The sequence below is a fragment of the Indicator indicator genome, chromosome Z (assembly GCF_027791375.1).
Source record: "Indicator indicator isolate 239-I01 chromosome Z, UM_Iind_1.1, whole genome shotgun sequence".
Taxonomy (NCBI): domain Eukaryota; kingdom Metazoa; phylum Chordata; class Aves; order Piciformes; family Indicatoridae; genus Indicator; species Indicator indicator.
In genome coordinates, this window is record NC_072053.1 from 5,389,611 (window position 1) to 5,407,441 (window position 17,831).

General features: G+C 41.0%; 1 protein-coding gene across 1 annotated transcript in view; it reads left to right on the forward strand.

Annotated features, from left to right (window-relative positions):
* EDIL3 (EGF like repeats and discoidin domains 3) overlaps window positions 1-17,831 on the forward strand; it is a 329,191-nt gene that overhangs the window by 230,698 nt on the left and 80,662 nt on the right. Inside the window, exon 7 of the mRNA XM_054397697.1 lies at window positions 10,302-10,483. Coding sequence (XP_054253672.1) covers window positions 10,302-10,483 — 182 coding nt within the window. The remainder of the gene's footprint in view (window positions 1-10,301; window positions 10,484-17,831) is intronic.

Sequence of the window (17,831 nt, forward strand, 5' to 3'; positions counted from 1 at the left end):
CAGGGGGCCTGTGGAGTCTCCCTCTCTGGAGATATTCAAAAAGTGCTTGGATGAGTTTGTGTGTGATCCGGTATAGGTGATCCTGATCTGGCAGGGGAGTTGGACTAGGTGATCTTTTGAGTTCCCTTCCAGCCCCTAACATTCTGTGATTAAGTGTGTGTGACCTCTTGGCAATTATTTTATAGTGTGACTCAAAAGCTCCTAAGAATTTAACTTCTATCATATGAATGTAGGTTAATTCTTGTGAGAAGCTTTTCTAGTATTACTCCGTGTCCTGGTTTAGAGCCAGACAGATCCTTTATTGCCCCGAGAGGGACAAAGGAATGACACAGAAATGGACTGGATAGTGGTGGAAAGTTTAAATGGAAAAGCAATTGGTGTTTTAGAGAAACTGCAAAGCATAGTGGTAGAGATATCCCAAACAGTCCCTTACACCACACCCAAAGGGCCCCCAACACTTCCCTTCTCCCCACCTGAGGGTATACCCAAACCCCCCAGGGCTCTTTCTTCCTCCCTCACTGCTCAGCTAGTCTCAGGCTGGCCAGGCCTGAGACTGCCCCCACCCCTTCTCCTCCTGGCATTAGCCTAGACAGGCCTAAGAGACCTGAAAATACTCCTCCACCAGCATCTCCCAGGGAAGCAGAGGGGGAAGAAAGAGGAAGGGAATGACTTCGCAGTTAGATTTATAGGGTGCAGGATTTATGGGTAGATATACATTGGACACAGGAGGTGTAACTTATGTTGCAGCTTAGAAGGCACTCAGGCTAAACTGCCACACTCCATAATTTGTTTTATTCAGATCAATTTTAGTAGTGTTTAATTGACTGTGATTTATGTAACTGATGTTAATGTCACTACTCAAACATAGTAGGAATGCTATTTTTCACAGTGCCAACTTGAAATATAAAAATCTTTCTTTTACTTAAAGATTAATATATTTCTATAAGGAAGCTCAGTAGAGGAGCTTGAGAAACTAAACTCTTACTCCAATATAATTTAGTTTTTTAAAAAATTGTAACTGCTACTTGAACTGTCGATGCTGTAAGTTGAATAATGATGTAAAGTCAGAGGAAACATTTTGCATTTGATAGTTAGACAGTGATGCTTGTCTTTTCTGAAATCACCATGAAGTGATAGTAGTTTTCTGCTGTAGTTGTAAATTGGCCATATGGTGCATCACAGTTCAGCTGATCATTTTTCTGGGTTCTAAACTCTCTCCTGGATTTTAGATTGTACTCCCAGTTAGTACAATAACCCACACAGCAAGGACAGCTGTGCTCCTTCAGTCTTTGTGCGATGTCATGTGCTTGGCGTAAATTTGACATTTCCAGGTAGAATAGAAAAGGAGAAAGAGAGACTAAAAGAGAAGAGGACATTGTTGTCCACATTCATAGAATGAGGACAAAGAAATTATAAATGGAATAAGAAAGATTCAGGGTGGACTTCAGTCAAACACCAGATGAGATTATTGAGAGTCCACTACTGGAGCTTTTGAAAAGAGGTATTCAGCAAACAGGAATGAGATGTAGTAATGCAGGTAACATATCTTGGGATGAGAGACTTTTCCAGACCATTTGAAGATGTTGTTTTCTCTGGCAAGGATCTACAAATAGCATATTTTCATTCCGGAGTTTCTTTTCAACTGCAGACATGAATCCCTGTGTTTCTGAGGAATTTATAGTCCTGTTCATTCTGCTCAGAAAGGATAATGGAGAAATTGCCAAACTAGAACTAAGCAGAGTAGAACTAGTCCTGAATGACAACCCTTCATTTCAGACAGAGTAGCATAAGGTTTTGCAGACTTCTTAAGTATAGAAAATCTCTCTGGATTCCTCTCAGAGGAATGTGAATCCCACCCTGTAAAATGCTGGCTGTGGGAAAATGCTTGTAGTGAGAAAGCTGAAGTCTCTGTGTGAAGAAACAAGAAATAGGAGGGTGAAGCCTAGATTACATGGTGGGGATCTTGTGCATATATTAGCATTAAGTACTGCAATCATCAGAGGTCATCTGTTACCTCCTCGTGCAATGAAGTTGGCAATTGGAAACCATTGTGTTGCTAAACCCATGGGAGGATTCATTCAGACTTCTAGTAGGAAAGGAAGCTGTGTCTCCCAGTCACTGCATTGCAAGAGCACTTTACAAAGTATTTATAAGAATTTGAGCATTATCATGTCATGGTTGTGAAAAAAACAAGCCCTGCAAGAGCACCACTTCATACAGTGCATGTAGATGGGCACTTTAATAGCAGACTACAGAACAATTGTCCATATCCATTTAAACAGCTTCTGTAAAAACAAATTAGCTGTTATCTGAAGAGAGATATCCTTGGTAAAAGAAACTGGGCAAGGAGGTGTGGGTGGCAAAAGGAATAAGAAGAAATAAGAGGCTGAAGCCTCAAATGCATATTGGGAAGCTTATGCCACGTATCAGCATTAATTAACCACAATATTAGAGGTTGTATGTAATCCCAATGTCAGGGTTTGTGTTTGGCACAATTACCATGTTATGCTAAGCACCGCTAGAGTAATCTCATTCCAGAAAATGAGGTGCTTGGAGAAAGACAGGATTGCAGATGTCTAAAGCAGATTTGTTTTCTGTAAGTGTTCAATTTTGCATCTGTTTGTTTTGATGACGTTAGCTATAGACCAGCCAACAGAGGAAATGAAAGATTAGATAGTTAGATAGATAGATAGATAGATACACACACACATACACACACATATATATGTATTCATGATGCAAAATCAGGCATGTTTCATCATCAATAACAAGATATCTTTTTCTTTGGCTTGCAGAAGCATAATCCTCACATTTGCAAACCATTTTTTAAACTATTTGGAAGTTTTGTTTAATTTGCGGACTGACACAAATGCAGAAGTCTAAATTAAATATGCTCAAGTAACATGTTTACTTGATGGTATCTACTTATTATCTCCTACTGTAGTAATTCTTTGACTTAAAATATTGTGCCTCCCCTATTAAGAGGAGAAGTCAGTGACATATTTCCCTATTCTAATTTAACTCTGAAGAGATGTCATCGTAAACTCCCATCAGCTAACTGTCTTCTATTTATTTTTGCAAAAATAATTTTGTTCATCTGGATGAAATTGTTGTTACAAGAGATAAGAATGGAAACACAGAACTCATCTTCTTTCTGGGGAGCTATTTGATCACCACACAAAGTCTACAAGTGAAATCTGGACTAAAAGTCTTTGCCTTGTGGTGCAAAAAGTAACCGAACATTTCAGATCTAGTTAATTTTGAGATTGTTAAAGAAGCCTTCTAGGCACTTTTATAACCATTCCCTCTTGACATGAGTTGGCAAGACTAGATCTTAAAAGCCTTTTCCAATGAAAATGATTCCATAATTCTTAGGAGATCTGTAAAGATATGAATGAGTCCTTCACTTTACCCATGTTGTTGACTTTTCTCATCCATCACTTGAACCATTCACATAGCTATTGGTACACCTTGAATTCTGTCATCTTCTTGGACATTGTGGGCATAGGTTTGTGTTTGATGAGAACAATAGAAGCATCAATAGGGTTTTATTTGTCACATACCAATTGTAACTCTGAGATTAAAGACAACACTGCTTGCATTAGTACTTTGCTATCTCATGTATTAAAATCATAGCTCCAAATGACAAAATCTGATTTGTCAATCTGTATCATGAACCGGCTGAGCAGCTTTTTAATTGCTGTTCTTTGGTTTGGGTGTGTGGTTTTTTTTGTTTTGGTTTGGTTTTTTTTACTTTTTTGCATCAGTGTGTGGGTCAGCATTAACTAGTAAAAACGGTTTCCTATTAAATGACTGACACTGACCAGGCTGAATTGTAGAGTCACTGTACTGATATTTTCACTCCCTTTGAGACTGCAGTTTTCCAGGCTGTCATGATTTTTGTTAAATGAACTGTGGATTTAATAGAAGCAGATGTATAATGACAAAATACAATACAGCTTGTACTTGTTCTGCAAAATATCTATCTCAGTTTTATTTTAAAAAGACAGTCTCCAAAAGCTGCATTTACTTGTTTCCATCATTGTTAGTAGTCAGTGGCACATCACAGCTCTTAAGCATGAAAAATAGTAATTGATATCTTGACTTGAAGGAAAGTATTCTTTGTGTCTCAGACTGAATGTCTTGTGAACAACCTAATCTGTAACCATCCTTTACTGATGTAACATCTTTGATGGAACCAGGTGTAGCTTCTTCAGCTGACAGATTTTATGCAAATTTTTTGAGTATGTAGAGAGTAATAGCCCCATTGCTTTTGTACAAAAGACCCAGAGCTTTTGTAAGGAGTAAGTATGACTCAAAAAACTATTGGAATATTTGGAAGAAAGTAATGAGCACACAGCTAAGAGAAGTCTATTTGCTGTGTGATGTTTGACTACCCAAAAACATGTTCAACAATTTCCTTTCAACTGATAAAAGAAAGTAAATGGAAAACATTTCTTATAGAATAATATCTGATTAAAAAGCGGGACCTAAAAGGTGGGAAAATGGGCAGTTTTAACAGTGGAAGGAATTTACTCACAAAACCCTAGTAAAACTTTTGCTGAAGTTCTGATTGTTCAATAAATAAGAAAGAGAGCAAAATGTTCTGGTAATTTAAGTAATGTACTTAGAATTATTAAAATGGACTAGAGAGCTTTAAAAATATCTTGGAATAAAAAATTACCTGGCTTTGAAATAGAAGGTTAAATTCAATGTGGTCCTCTAGAGATCTTAATGGTGTATATATATATATATATATATATATATATATAAAATATATACACATATATATATATATATACTTTGTGTTGTAAAGTAAATATTATTTAGAAATCATTAGCAAGTCTTGTATTTCACAGAATCACAGAATGTTGCGGTTTGGAAGTGACTTCCAGGAATCCAGCCCAAACCCCCTGCCAAAGAAGGATCACTTAGGGCAACCCTCACAGGAACGTATCCAGGCAGGTTTTGGAAGTCTTCAGAGAAGGAGACTCTACAACCTCTCTGGGCAGCCTGTTTCAGTGCTCTGTCACCCTCAACATAAAGAAGTGTCCCCTCATGTTGTGGTGGAACCTCCTGTGTTCTAGCTTGTACCCAGCGTTCCTTGTCTTATCACTGGGCATCACCGAAAAGAGACTGGCACCTTCATCTTGGCACCCAGCTCTCAGATCCCCTCTCAGCCTTCTCTTCACCAAACTAAACAGCCCCAGATCTCTCAGTCTTTCTTCATAGGAGAGATGTTCAAGTCCTGCAATAATCACCATAGCTCTCTCCAACAGGTCTCTGTCTCTCTTGAACTGGGGAGCTCAAACCTGGACACAGTATTCCAGGTGTGATCTCACCAGGGCAGAGTAGAGGGGGAGGAGGGTCTCTCTAGACCTGCTAGACACACTTTTCTTAATGCACCCCAGGATACTACATTGGCCCTCTTAGCCACAAGGGCACATTGCTGTCCCATGGATAACTTTCTGTCCTAAACCTCTCTTTGTTATGCTTGAATGCTGAACATCAAAGTTAAAAGAATCCCTAATGGTGGTAGTTTCAATTTGTAGGAGTGGTAAATTTTGTATTTAGCTCACACTGAAATACTGACAAACATGAAAAAACCACTCTACAACTGTAATTAAAGTAAGAAGCTTGTACAATGAAGCACCTATTCCCTGAAGGTAGAGATTTGCTTTGGATTTCAACAGTAATCCTCCTAAAGCTATGGAAGGTAAACACTTCTGACTATATATGGTCATAGCTGACAAAGTAGAGTTGAGTGCTGTTCTTGTTAATTTAACTTCCTGCAATTCAGAAAGGAGAATTCACATTTCTCTTTTAAGGGATTCACATGTATTTCAAATGCCATTTATTGTATCTAAAGCATGAGAATTAACATGCCTTCAAATTACAATATTCCACAAAGTTCTGCACCTTAAGCAGTGGCTGATAAGGGAAGGAAAAAAAAAAAAGGTCATCCAAAACTCTTTCAAGTCTGCCAAAGCTGTCTATATGAGATCAAGGGTCTGGGTATTGAACACATGTTATTCTTTTGAAAATTCTCTGCTAAAGCCAAAAATCCTTATTCTGGACCCCACTCAAAACCAGTACTGCTACATTCTGAGTCCCTGTCCTCAAAAACACATTTTTCCCATTAGGTTGTTGAATAATGCCAGCAGGGCTGACAGGGCTCTTATCCTTTTGCTCCTCAACATAAGGAGACAGAACACAGCTGCATGCTTCATGTTCGTATTAAAACACCTGCCATACTTCCCGGCCTCTTTTTTTAAGCTCCTCTTGGAAACCTCTCTTCTCTTTTCTCACATCTCTATTTTCAAATAATTATCAGTCTAAAATACCAGCTGCTGGGGATGGTTAACTTTGTGGTAAGCTGGAATCAGTCCTTTGTAAACTGATGTGACTTTATGAGTTACACCTAAATATAGACACACCTCTGCGTGCTTTCTTTTCCATTATGAAACAACAAAGATATTTTAATAAGTAAATATAAGAAACTTTGCCATTTCCTAAGAAAATACACAGTTTTCTTAGGCAGGTAAAGTAGTTTACCTCTGACTTAGAAGCAGATATGGTAAAAGAATTTATTCTCACTAGATGAAAAGATTTCAGGCACAGAACTAAGATCTGAATAGGTCTTTCAATTTGTAAGTGACACTTGATAACACAATGAAAAATGACACTTTTCCAACATACCTGGGCTTTTTCAATGCATCCTATACTGTGCCTGCCTATGCTGGTGACAAACAGGTTTTTTTTCTTCGGGTGCTACTGTACACCTTGCACAGCAGCAGGAGAGACCTGGATTTTGTTGTGTTTGTGCAGCATGAACAGTTATTAGTCCACTGCTGAATGCACAGACTTCGTTGAGTGACACATGTCACAGAAAAGAAGGACTTCAAATTCCACCTCAAGTTTGTGATGACCTGTGAAGGTCCACTGAAACCCGTAACGTGGTGTGATTCCATGAAATTATACCAGTCATTCACTAATTTCAGTGAGGCCAGGACTTCACTTAAGCATATCCTGTAAGTAAACCAGTTTTGTCATTTAAGCAGCAGCACATTCGGAACCCCATAGGTGGTGGAGGTTTGGTTCATCTTTTCAGAGAGCAAGCACCTATTTGTCCATGGCCCTTGCTCCACAGTCAACTTAAAACCATAATTTAGTTTACATTTGCTTCCATTATTGGTGGCACACAATACATGGCATTGTATCACCAGTGAATCCCAGCATTGTCTCCCTGCCTCAGCTTCTGCTGAGAGGAGCTGATTACATTGGGCACTTTTTCTTCTCTGTACCTTTAAATTAATGAGGAATTCTACTCATATGAAAGGATTTCCAGATGACACCAAGTTAGGTGGGAGTGTTGATCTGCATGAGGGTAGGGAGACTCTACAGAGGGACTTGGATAGATTGGATCAATGGCCAAAGTGAATGGGATGAGCTTCAACAAGGCCAAATGCCAGGTCCTGCACGTGGGTCACAACAACCCCAAGAAATGCTACAGGCTTGGGGCAGTGTGGCTGGAAAGCTGTCTGGCAGAAAGGGACCTGGGGATTCTAATTGACAAGCAACTGAATGTGAGCAAGGAGTGCCCAGGTGGCCAAGAAAGCCAAAGGCATCCTGGCTTGGATCAGAAATGCTGTGTCCAGCAGGAGTAGGGAGGTGATTGTCCCCTGCTACTCCGCTCTGGTGAGGCCACACCTGGAGTATAGTGTCCAATTTTGGGCACCTGAATACAGGGGAGATGTGGAGGTGCTGGAGTGAGTGCAGAGGAGGGTAATGAAGCTGTGACAGCCTGGAGAATAAATCTTATGAGGAGTGACTGAAGGAGCTTGGGCTGTTTATATTGGAGAAGAGGAAGTTGAGTGGAGACCTCATTGCTCTCTACAACTATCTGAAAGGACATTGTAGAAAGGCTAGTGCTGGTCTCATCTCACAGATAATTAGTGATAGAACAAGAGGGAATGGCCTCAAGCTATGACTGAGTAGATTTAGGCTGGACATTTAGAAAAAAAATTTCACAGAAGGAGTGGTCAGACATTGGAATGTGCTGCCAGGGTGGTGGTTGAGTCACCAACCCTGGATGTGTTTAAAGGTCACATAATCACAGAATTAGCCAGGTTGGAAGAGACCTCCAAGATCACCGCATCCAACCAATCACCAAACCCTAACTAATCAGCTAGACCATGGCACTAAGTGCCTCATCCAGTCTTGTCTTAAATACCTCCAGGGACCTCCTGGGGTGTGAGGGACACCACCAGCTCCCTCCCTGGGCAGCCTATTCCAATAGGCAATCACTCTTTCTGTGAAGAACTTTGTAAGATCAAGCCTAAACTTCCTCCTGCACAGCCTGAGACTGTGTCCTCTTGTTCTGTTGCTGGTTGCCCGGGAGAAGAGACCAACCCCACCTGGCTACAACCTCCCTTCGGGCAGGCTCCCTTCTCCAGGCTAAACACCCCCAGCTCCCTCAGCCGCTTCTCGCAGGACTTGTTCTCCAGACCCCTCACCAGCTTTGTTGCCCTTCTCTGGACACGTTCAAGTATCTCAATGTCCTTCTTAAAGCATCTCAACATCTTTCTTAAACTGAGAGGCCCAGAGCTGGAAACAGTACTCAAGGTGTGGTCTAACCGGTGCTGAGTACAGGGCAGAATGACTTCCCTGCTCCTGCTGGCCACACTGTTCCTGATACAGGCTAAGATGGTGTTTGCTTTCTCGGCCACCTGGGCACACTGCTGGCTCCTGTTCAGCCTACTGTCAACCAATACCTCCAGGTCCCTTTCTGTCTGGCTGCTCTCCAGCCACTCTGTCCCCAACCTGTAGCTCTGCATGAGGTTGTTGTGGACAATGTGTAGGACGTGGCACTTAGATGTGTTGAATCTCATGCTGCTGGACTCTGCCCATCTGTCCAGCCTGTCAAACTCCCTCTGCAGAGCCCTCCTATCCTCTAACACCTGCCCCCAGCTTGGTGTCATCTGCAAATTTACTGATGATGGACTCAATCCCCTCATCCAGATCATCAATAAAGATATTGAACAGGATGGGGCCCAGCACTGATCCCTGGGGGACACCACTAGTGACTGGCTGCCAGCTGGAAGTGGCACCATTCACCACCACTCTCTGGGCCTGGGCAGGTCATTTGGATGTGGTGCTTGCAGATACGGTTTAGGGGTGAACCTTGTAGAATAGGGTAATGGCTGGACTTGGTGATCCTGAGGATCTTTTCCAACCTGAACATTTCTGTCATTCTGTGATTTCATAGCAGTAGCATTGCAGAGTTCATTCTTGGGTGCTGCATGAGGTGAAACATTGCCAGGCTTCTAAGAAAACCTAAAGTGTTACTTATATGTCTGTCCTGTTCTGTTCAAAGCTGCTTAAGTGCCATTGACTCACAAAGCAGATCTTTTGGGCAACTGGTCACAATAGCTGCTACAGTAGTTCTTGGAATTAACTTCTCTTTAAACTCAGCACCTGGACTGAGGAAAAAAAAATCCCATTTATGTGAAAGTGGATGAGGGTATTTAATAGTAGATAGAATGACAATCATTTCTATCTAATGAATTTTCAAAATGTTCTCTTTGGATTGCTGACAATAATTGAATGCTCTTGTACCTGTACCCAAATTACACTGGCTTCAAAAATGATGTATGCAGAAATACCTTGACTTTTAGAAATATTACGTCTCCAAGCATTTCTGGTTAATAAATTAATAACAAATGTCACACATAAAATTACAAACCCTAGAATGTAAATGTTAAATGTTGTGGCTTGTTGATTAAATATGTAAGACCTTTAACTGGTTTTGATGTAACTGTACAATATCATATGCCTAGTTTTATATTTCTAAAGGTAACTGCAATAACAATTTGTAGTACATTGGCTATATTCTAACTTCTATGACAAGAGCAGCAATATGAAACTTTGCAGTAATTACAGAATTTTAGTTTATTTTTTTTAGCAATTATTTTGACATTGGAATCTAAAAGTAATTTTCTTTTATTATAGCCATAAATCCCAAACTCACGACTCCTCAACAGAAGAAACTAAAAGAAATTGAAAACCTAATTTAATTAATTTTGCGATGGTTGTAGTTATTTACAAGCAGCATTTTTTAGTACTTTTTTCATTTCTCAAAAAAAGAAGGTGCTACTTGAATGCTTTACATCTCATCTAGTAATGTATTTGACACGGCATTTTGGATGTATTTGTGTGCTGTTTGTAATTGCAGCCACTTGGAACTCAGAAGAGTTGGCCATTTCAACTGCAATAATTTGTTTTCTATTTTCCATTTGCAGGATGCTCTGGCCCACTAGGGATAGAAGGAGGGATTGTGTCAAACCAACAAATTACTGCATCATCCACCCATCGAGCTCTTTTCGGACTCCAGAAATGGTATCCATACTATGCACGACTTAATAAGAAGGGTCTTGTGAATGCTTGGACTGCTGCAGAAAATGACAGATGGCCATGGATTCAGGTAACAGATGGAGCTGGGGATGAAAAAAATCTCTTTGATTCAGTTGCCAGAGTCACTTAAGAAACTGATGAAGACAAGTGGTAAACTAACAGCTAGATTCTTATTCACTGTCAGAAATATAGCCTAGGCTAAAAGGGACTATTTAGTTGCATAATAGTAATAATCTTGACTTTACAAATGCACCAATCTTCTTAAATAATGTATGCATATGTTTCATTGTGGCTTAAAAGCATGGAAGCAAATTTATAAAGACTCTTTTCAAGAAAGCTGCTTTCCACATATGTTACATTAGCTTTTGCAGCAATATGTCTTGGTAGAGATACTCAGACACTTGCAGCCTTCCTTGAACATCATTCTAGAGTGCTTTGATGTGCTTTTGGCTGTATCAGAGCCTGCAGGAATAGTTTGTCCTCTCTGATGAGCTGCTTTGGGCACACACTTTAAGCCTGTTGTAATTAAGGTTGATATAGCTGTGAGTTCAACCACGTCCATGGGGCTGTCTTTTCATTCCCACTCAAGGATGTTATTGCTAAAATGATTCAAATGGCAGTGCCCTCTTTGTGACTAGATTTCTCTGTGCCCAGTAAATTACTTCAGTAAAAGTCATGAAGCAGTGAATTTGAAGTGCTCTGGCTGCTTTACAATGTATATAATGATTATCTAGTGATAGCAGTAGTTCTTTCCTTTCATGGTGTTTTTCTTTTTGTCATATGTGAATTGCGCTACACTTCAGCATTTTCAGTGGTTATTTAATATGGGGAAACCTTTTTGCAGTAGTCAGGATAGTCAGCATGTAAAGAGGGTGCTTCCCTCCCAGTAAACTCACCAAAAGAGTAATGGAAGATGGTACCTAAGCATCTTCTCTACCACTGCTAAGTTGAATTGTCCATATGTCCCTTGAGTGTTTCAGGCACACTCTTATAGAATCACAGAATCATAGAATCAGTCAGGGTTGGAAGGGACCACAAGGATCATCTAGTTCCAACCCCCCTGCCATGGGCAGGGACACCTCACACTAGAGCAGGCTGGCCAGAGCCTCATCCAGCCTGGCCTTAAACACCTCCAGGGATGGGACCTCAACCACCTCCCTGGACAACCCATTCCAGGCTCTCACCACTCTCATGGGGAAGAACTTCTTCCTCACATCCAGCCTGAATCTCCCCACTTCCAGCTTTATTCCATTCCCCCTAGTCCTGTCACTACCTGATATCCTAAAAAGTCCCTCCCCAGCTTTCTTGTAGCCCCCTTCAGATACTGGAAGGCCACAAGGAGGTCACCTCAGAGCCTTCTCTTCTCCACACTGAACAGCCCCAACTCTTTCAGTCTGTCCTCACAGGAGAGGTGCTCCAGCCATCTGATCATCCTCATGGCTCTTCTGTGGACATGTTCCAGGACCTTCAGATCCCTCTTGTAATAGGGGCTCCTGGATGCAGAACTGGAAGCAGTACTCCAGGTGGGGTCTCACCAGAGCTGAGCAGAGGGGGAGAATCACCTCCCTTGACCTGCTGGCCACACTTCTCTTGATGCAGCCCGGGATCTGGTTGGCTTTCTGGGCTGCAAGTGCACATTGACAGCTCATGTTGAGCTTCTTGTTTACTAGCACCCCGAAGTCCTTTTCCTCAGGACTGCTTCCCAGCCAGTCACTGCCCAGCCTGGATTTGTGCTTGGGATTGCCCTGACCCAGATGCAGGACCCTCCACTTCGTCTTGTTGAACCTCTTCTTAAGATAACTTCATATGCATGCATAAATTTTGTTCACATTTGACTACCATGTGATTTTTCTGAGCAATTCTCAGATGCTTGGGGAAAAAGCATACAGGACTCCCTCTTCATTTTTCTTGTTCAGAGAGCAGGCACAAAGCACTGTTTGATGAAGTTTTCTGAAACTGGTGTGGCAAGAGTGCAGGATTTTGTCAGTTCTGAAAAATGAAGCTGGTCTTACTGTTTGTTATTCACTGCAGAGTGAAAACACAAAGGCCTTTCAAATTCATCTTAAGTTTTCTCCTGTAAACATCAGAGGGGTAGGAAGTCTGTAAAATTTATACATTGAAAAAGAACTGGAAAGGGTAATATCGAGGGACTTGGGCAGGGACAGGGGTAATGGATAATGAAAACACTGGTAATACAGCAGCTTTTGGGCTTATTTAAAGCGTGGGATTTATTAAATGTGCTGGAGAAAATATTCAATACCGTTTTGGACTGCCCCCTAAACATGTGTTTTGCTAAGACATGAAGTGGAAAGCATCTCTGCAGCAAAGGACCTGAGATTCCTGGTAGACAGGTTAATCATAATCATTGTGCCCTTCTGGTGAAGAAGGCCAGTGGTATTCTGGGGTGCTTTAAAAGCGTGGCAAACAGCTTGAGGGAGGTTCTCTTCCCCCTCTACTCTGCCCTGGTGAAGCCACATCTGGAGTGCGGGGTCCAGTTCCAGGCTCCCCGGTCCAAGAGAGACAGGGAACTACTTGCAAGAGTCCCATGGAGGCTACAAAGATAAGAGAAATGGAGCATCTCTTTTATGATGAAAGGCTGAGAGACCTGTGGCTGTTCAGCCACAAAAGAAAAGAGGTGATTTTATCAATGCTTACCAATATCTAAAGGGCAGGTGTCAAGAGGTGGTGCACAGTGACAGTACAAGGCACACACTGGAACACAGCAAGTTCCAGCAAAGTATAAGGGAAGACTTATTTACTTCAAGGCTTTCAGAGCCCTGGTCCAGGCTGCCCAGACAGGTTGTGGAGTCTTCTTCTCTGGAGACTTTTAAAACTTTCCTGGAAGCATGTGTGTGCAGCCTGAACTAGGCATACCTGTATTATCAGGAAGATTGGACTAAATGATCCCCAGAGGTCTCTTCTAACCCCTACCAGTCTGTGATTCTGCACGTGGATGGAGTTCTCTAATAATCTGTTGCTTCCACCTTTGTACTTGGCAAAGCCACCATCCACCACAGAGGCTACTGTCAAGCAGCTGTGCAGGTTTCTGCCCAAATGAGCATTGTGTCTGCTTTGAACTTTGCTCCTGGAGACTTCTTTCCTTTGCTTTTATCAGGAAGGAATGTTGGACCAATGGAGAGGATATGCCTACAAATCTCAGTCGATAGCATCAGGTTTGAACAACATGGGTTTTTTGAGTTAATGACCTAATCTAGGTAGAGCCAATCCCATACAGATTATTCTGTAATTTTGACAGCTGTATTAAGTAAGGACTTTCTCTACAATCCAATTAAAAAATACAATTAATGTGCACTAAGCACTTAGCATTCCAGGGTTTTTTTCCCTCTAACTTTTCTTTTAAAACAAATTTTGATCTGTAATTTACAGAAAACTTGCCAAGTATTTTCTTTTTATTTTTAGTTCAGAATGAAAATTCAAAATACTTTTTGCAGTTTAAGAAAGAATTGTGTTGGGTTGATTGTTGTTTTGTTGTTTGTTTTCTTGGGATTTTTTGGGGGTGGGGTTTTTTTTATAAGTTCGGGGGTTTTTTTGGTGGTGGTTTTTTGGTTTGGTTTGGTTTCATTTCTTGAGACTTTTCTCCTTAAAACACCTGGGAACAGAAGATTGAGGATTTTTTTTTCAGAGAGATGATACTTGTAGAGAAAAAGTATCTTTTAGTCTTCTGCAGAAATCTTGTTTTGATTTGGCAAGGATACAGGCCTCCACAAACTCACATGTTATGTGCTGCACAGTAGTTCTTTACATCAGAGCACTGTTTTGTTCTTCAAGCATGAAACAGACTCTAAGACACAGGCAGTGCCTGACCCTCATATGGATAAACAGTTTCTGTTGAGAGGAGAAGCAGAAATTCCATCTCTTATTTTTGCACAGCTTCTGTAATGACCAGGGAGATGTAATGACCAGGGAGATACTTTTCAAGCATCTGTAGAAGGCTGTAAAAAGTCAACCCACTCCAATTTGTGCTAAATTACAGTCTGCCTTCCTTTGGGAGAAATATTCCCTCTTAAAAACAGCCTACTTAGAGTTTTTACTTCCTTTATCTTGTTACCACTTCTTCCTAGATCCTGATGTGAAGATTCTCTATATAGGAACTTTTCCATCTTGGTCTGACTGGTGGAGCAGCTGGTCCAGAAGATGGCACATGAAAAATTATGTGAATGTTTGATGGAGACTAAGTGAAAAGTTACAAACCCAGCAACTCCATGTTTAGAAAATGTGAATCAACATTTAGTGCAGTGAACCTGAAGCCTCTTATAGTCTCTAATGATAGATAAATTCTAAAGGAAGCTGTGTATAATAGGCATAGTCCCCGGAAGCATAATTATGTATAGGCCTGTAGCTATTTTTGCCTTGTTCCATCATTATCAATTTTCTTTGTCATTTAATTTCTTTATTTATATGCAGCCTGGCAAATGAAAGGTTTGAGTGCTTTGCTTATAACTCACTTGTAATGAGTGCAGAGTTTTTTTCTCTAATCTTTCAGGTGTATGACACACATGAACTAATTAGTATGCAATTTCATTTTCCTGCATTCTCCCAATGAACTGAAAATTGAAATTGCCATTTTAAATTTACACTCTCAGCATGTAATTAGTAATGGTGCTACAATGCTTGTAATTGGCTTGTGATTTAAAGGGTCAGTGACCATGATTTTGAAAGCAATTTAAAGTCAGAGTAAGTCATACTGCCTTTTAAAGTTCTGCTGACCTCTGTTTCTCATCATAGGGCTGTGATGAAATAGCATCTGGGAATAATGTTTACCAATTTATTAGTGACACAAACTTTTAATGTTTCCAAATACAATAAGAAAAAATTCCACACCTCTATTTTTCATTAATTGGTCCTGAGATATCACCAAAACAGTCACATCGCCTGTTCCAGTAAGAAATATTTTTTCTCAAAACTTTTTTTTAAAGAGATTGCTGGTTTCTCTGTTTCCTTTTGGCTTTAAAATATGTTGCGGTTTGGTTGGTTGGTTGGTTCAGTTTGATTTTTGTTTGTTTGTTTGCTTATTTGTTTTAATTCTGATTTGATTTCATTTATACTCCTTCCTTGGACATGTCTATATTTTTGTGTTCATATACATTTATTTTGCCTAGGCAGTATGGATCAGGACAGAGATGGATATGGGCAGGATTGTTGTTTCCATTATCTCTCTACCATATCCAAAATCATGATAACTGCTAATCTCTAAAACAAATTGCTGACAGGATCTTCTAAATGTTACTCCTCTCTAGTGATTTCTAACCTAGAAATCTATGCCTTTACTCTTACACTTCCTCTTCTGTCACAATTTGACCACCAAATCCTAGTATTTCTTAGCTCATTTTCCCCTGGTTTTCCTTTTATTTTAATAAAATACTATCCTTTTTTAGACCACTGCAGTTATTATCCCTGTAATACACAGACTTCAGCCATGGTGGGATATGCCAAAATGCCTAAGCTGAAATGTCATGAAGAGTACTGTGAGACAAGATAGCATCTTTTGGTATAACTAGTAATCTAACTGCTCACAGCAGAGCTTTGGTAGCAGCTAGAATGTTGACACAGGTTAGTCTGGAACAAAGTAAGAAAAGAAAAAAGGCATAGAACAGGTATGGTATAGGCTAAAAGGTATCGGATTTAAGGCTGGACAGAAAAAAAATCTGGTTATGCAGTGAAGTCTGATAGGAGGCATGACACAGCAAAGATGATGTAACAGCACCATTGGCAAAAAGTCAGGAGCAGTCAGGGAAGGTTTTGATTAAGGAAAACACTGGGTAAACTTGATTCCATGATCCTGTCTGTGCCCAGTCAAGTAAGCAAGGAGCAGAAAAGATCAGTGCCTGCTGGTTTCTGTGCAGTTGCTGCTGTTGCACCATGATTGAGGTGTCACACCTGTGAAGAAACCCTTAATTCCTGCTCATTTCCTGGGATTGATGGTGAAGAGAATCCCTGCCTGATGTTGCAAAACCTTTAATGTTGTACAAGAGACTACTACCTCTTTTTACAGTACTTTATGGTCTTTTTTGACATAGATATTCATAGAATCATAGAATCACAGAATTGTTAAGGTTGGAAGGGACCTCAAGGATCATCTAGTTCCAACCTCCCTGTCATGCACAGGGACACTTCACACTAGATCAGATTGCTCAGAGCCACAACCAGCCTGGCCTTTAAAAACATCCAGGGATGGGGTTTCCACCACCACCCTGGGCAACCCATTCCACCCTCATGATGAAAAACTTCATCTTAACATCCGATCTGAATCTACCTATTTCTGGTTTTGCTCCATTCCCCCTAGTCCTATCACTACCTGACACCCTAAAAAGTCCCTCCCCAGATTTCTTGTAGGCCCCTTTCAGATGCTGGAAGGCCACAATAAGGTCTCCTTAGAGATCAGGTTATCCCTGAGCCTCACATTGGTCACCAGCCCTTCCCTGTTCGTGAGAACAAGGTCCAGCACAGCACCTTTTCTCGTTGGTTCCTCTACCATTTGGAGGAGGAATTTGTCATCTATGCATTCCAGGACTGTCCTGGATTGCTGGTGCCTAGCTGTGCTGTCCCTTCAGCAGATGTCAGAGTGGTTGAAATCCTCCACAAGGACAAGGGCTTGTGAACACAAAGACACTTTTATTTGCCTGTGGAGGGCCTCATCTGCTTGGTTCTGCTGGTCAGGTGGCCTGTAGCAGATCCCTACAGTAACATCACCTTCCTCTGTCTTCCCTTTAATCTTCCCCCATATGCTCTCAACCAGCTCATCATCCACCCCCAGGTGGAGCTCCACTGATTCCTGCTGGTCACTGATATAGAGAGCAACACCTCCTCCTCTCCTACCCTGCCTGTCCTTCCTAAAGAGCTTGTACCCATCTACATTCCAGCCATGGGAATCATCCCACCAAGTTTCAGTAATAGCCATTATGTCATAGCAGCACAGTGGCCCCCAGTTCATCCTGTTTAATGCCCAAGCTGTGTGCATTAGCATAGAGGCACTTCAGCTGGGCTGGCTGTGGCACCCTCTTGGGTGAATCCCCCTTGGTTCCCTTGGGGTGTCCCAGTGCTTCGTCCTTGGCTTGCCTCAGGGCAACAAGTGGAGAGCCCTTGCTAGCATCCATCCCTCAGCCTCTGGTGAGCTGCCCCAAAGTTTGTCACAGGCAAGCATGAGATTAACAACCCCTTCCCCCTTCAAGATCAGTGTTAATCCACAGCCACCAAAAGAGGTTTGAACATACCTTATGTCTGGAGAATATTAAGAAAATGTACTAAATACTGCATATCATGCTACTGTGTGGGAGCTATGATTGAACACTTGAATTATTTCTGGAGACTGTTGTATATAAATGTAAGTAATTAAGTAAAAGAAAACCAAAAAAATACTTTGCTATCATTAAAACAACATGAATCATTTCTTTAGAGAC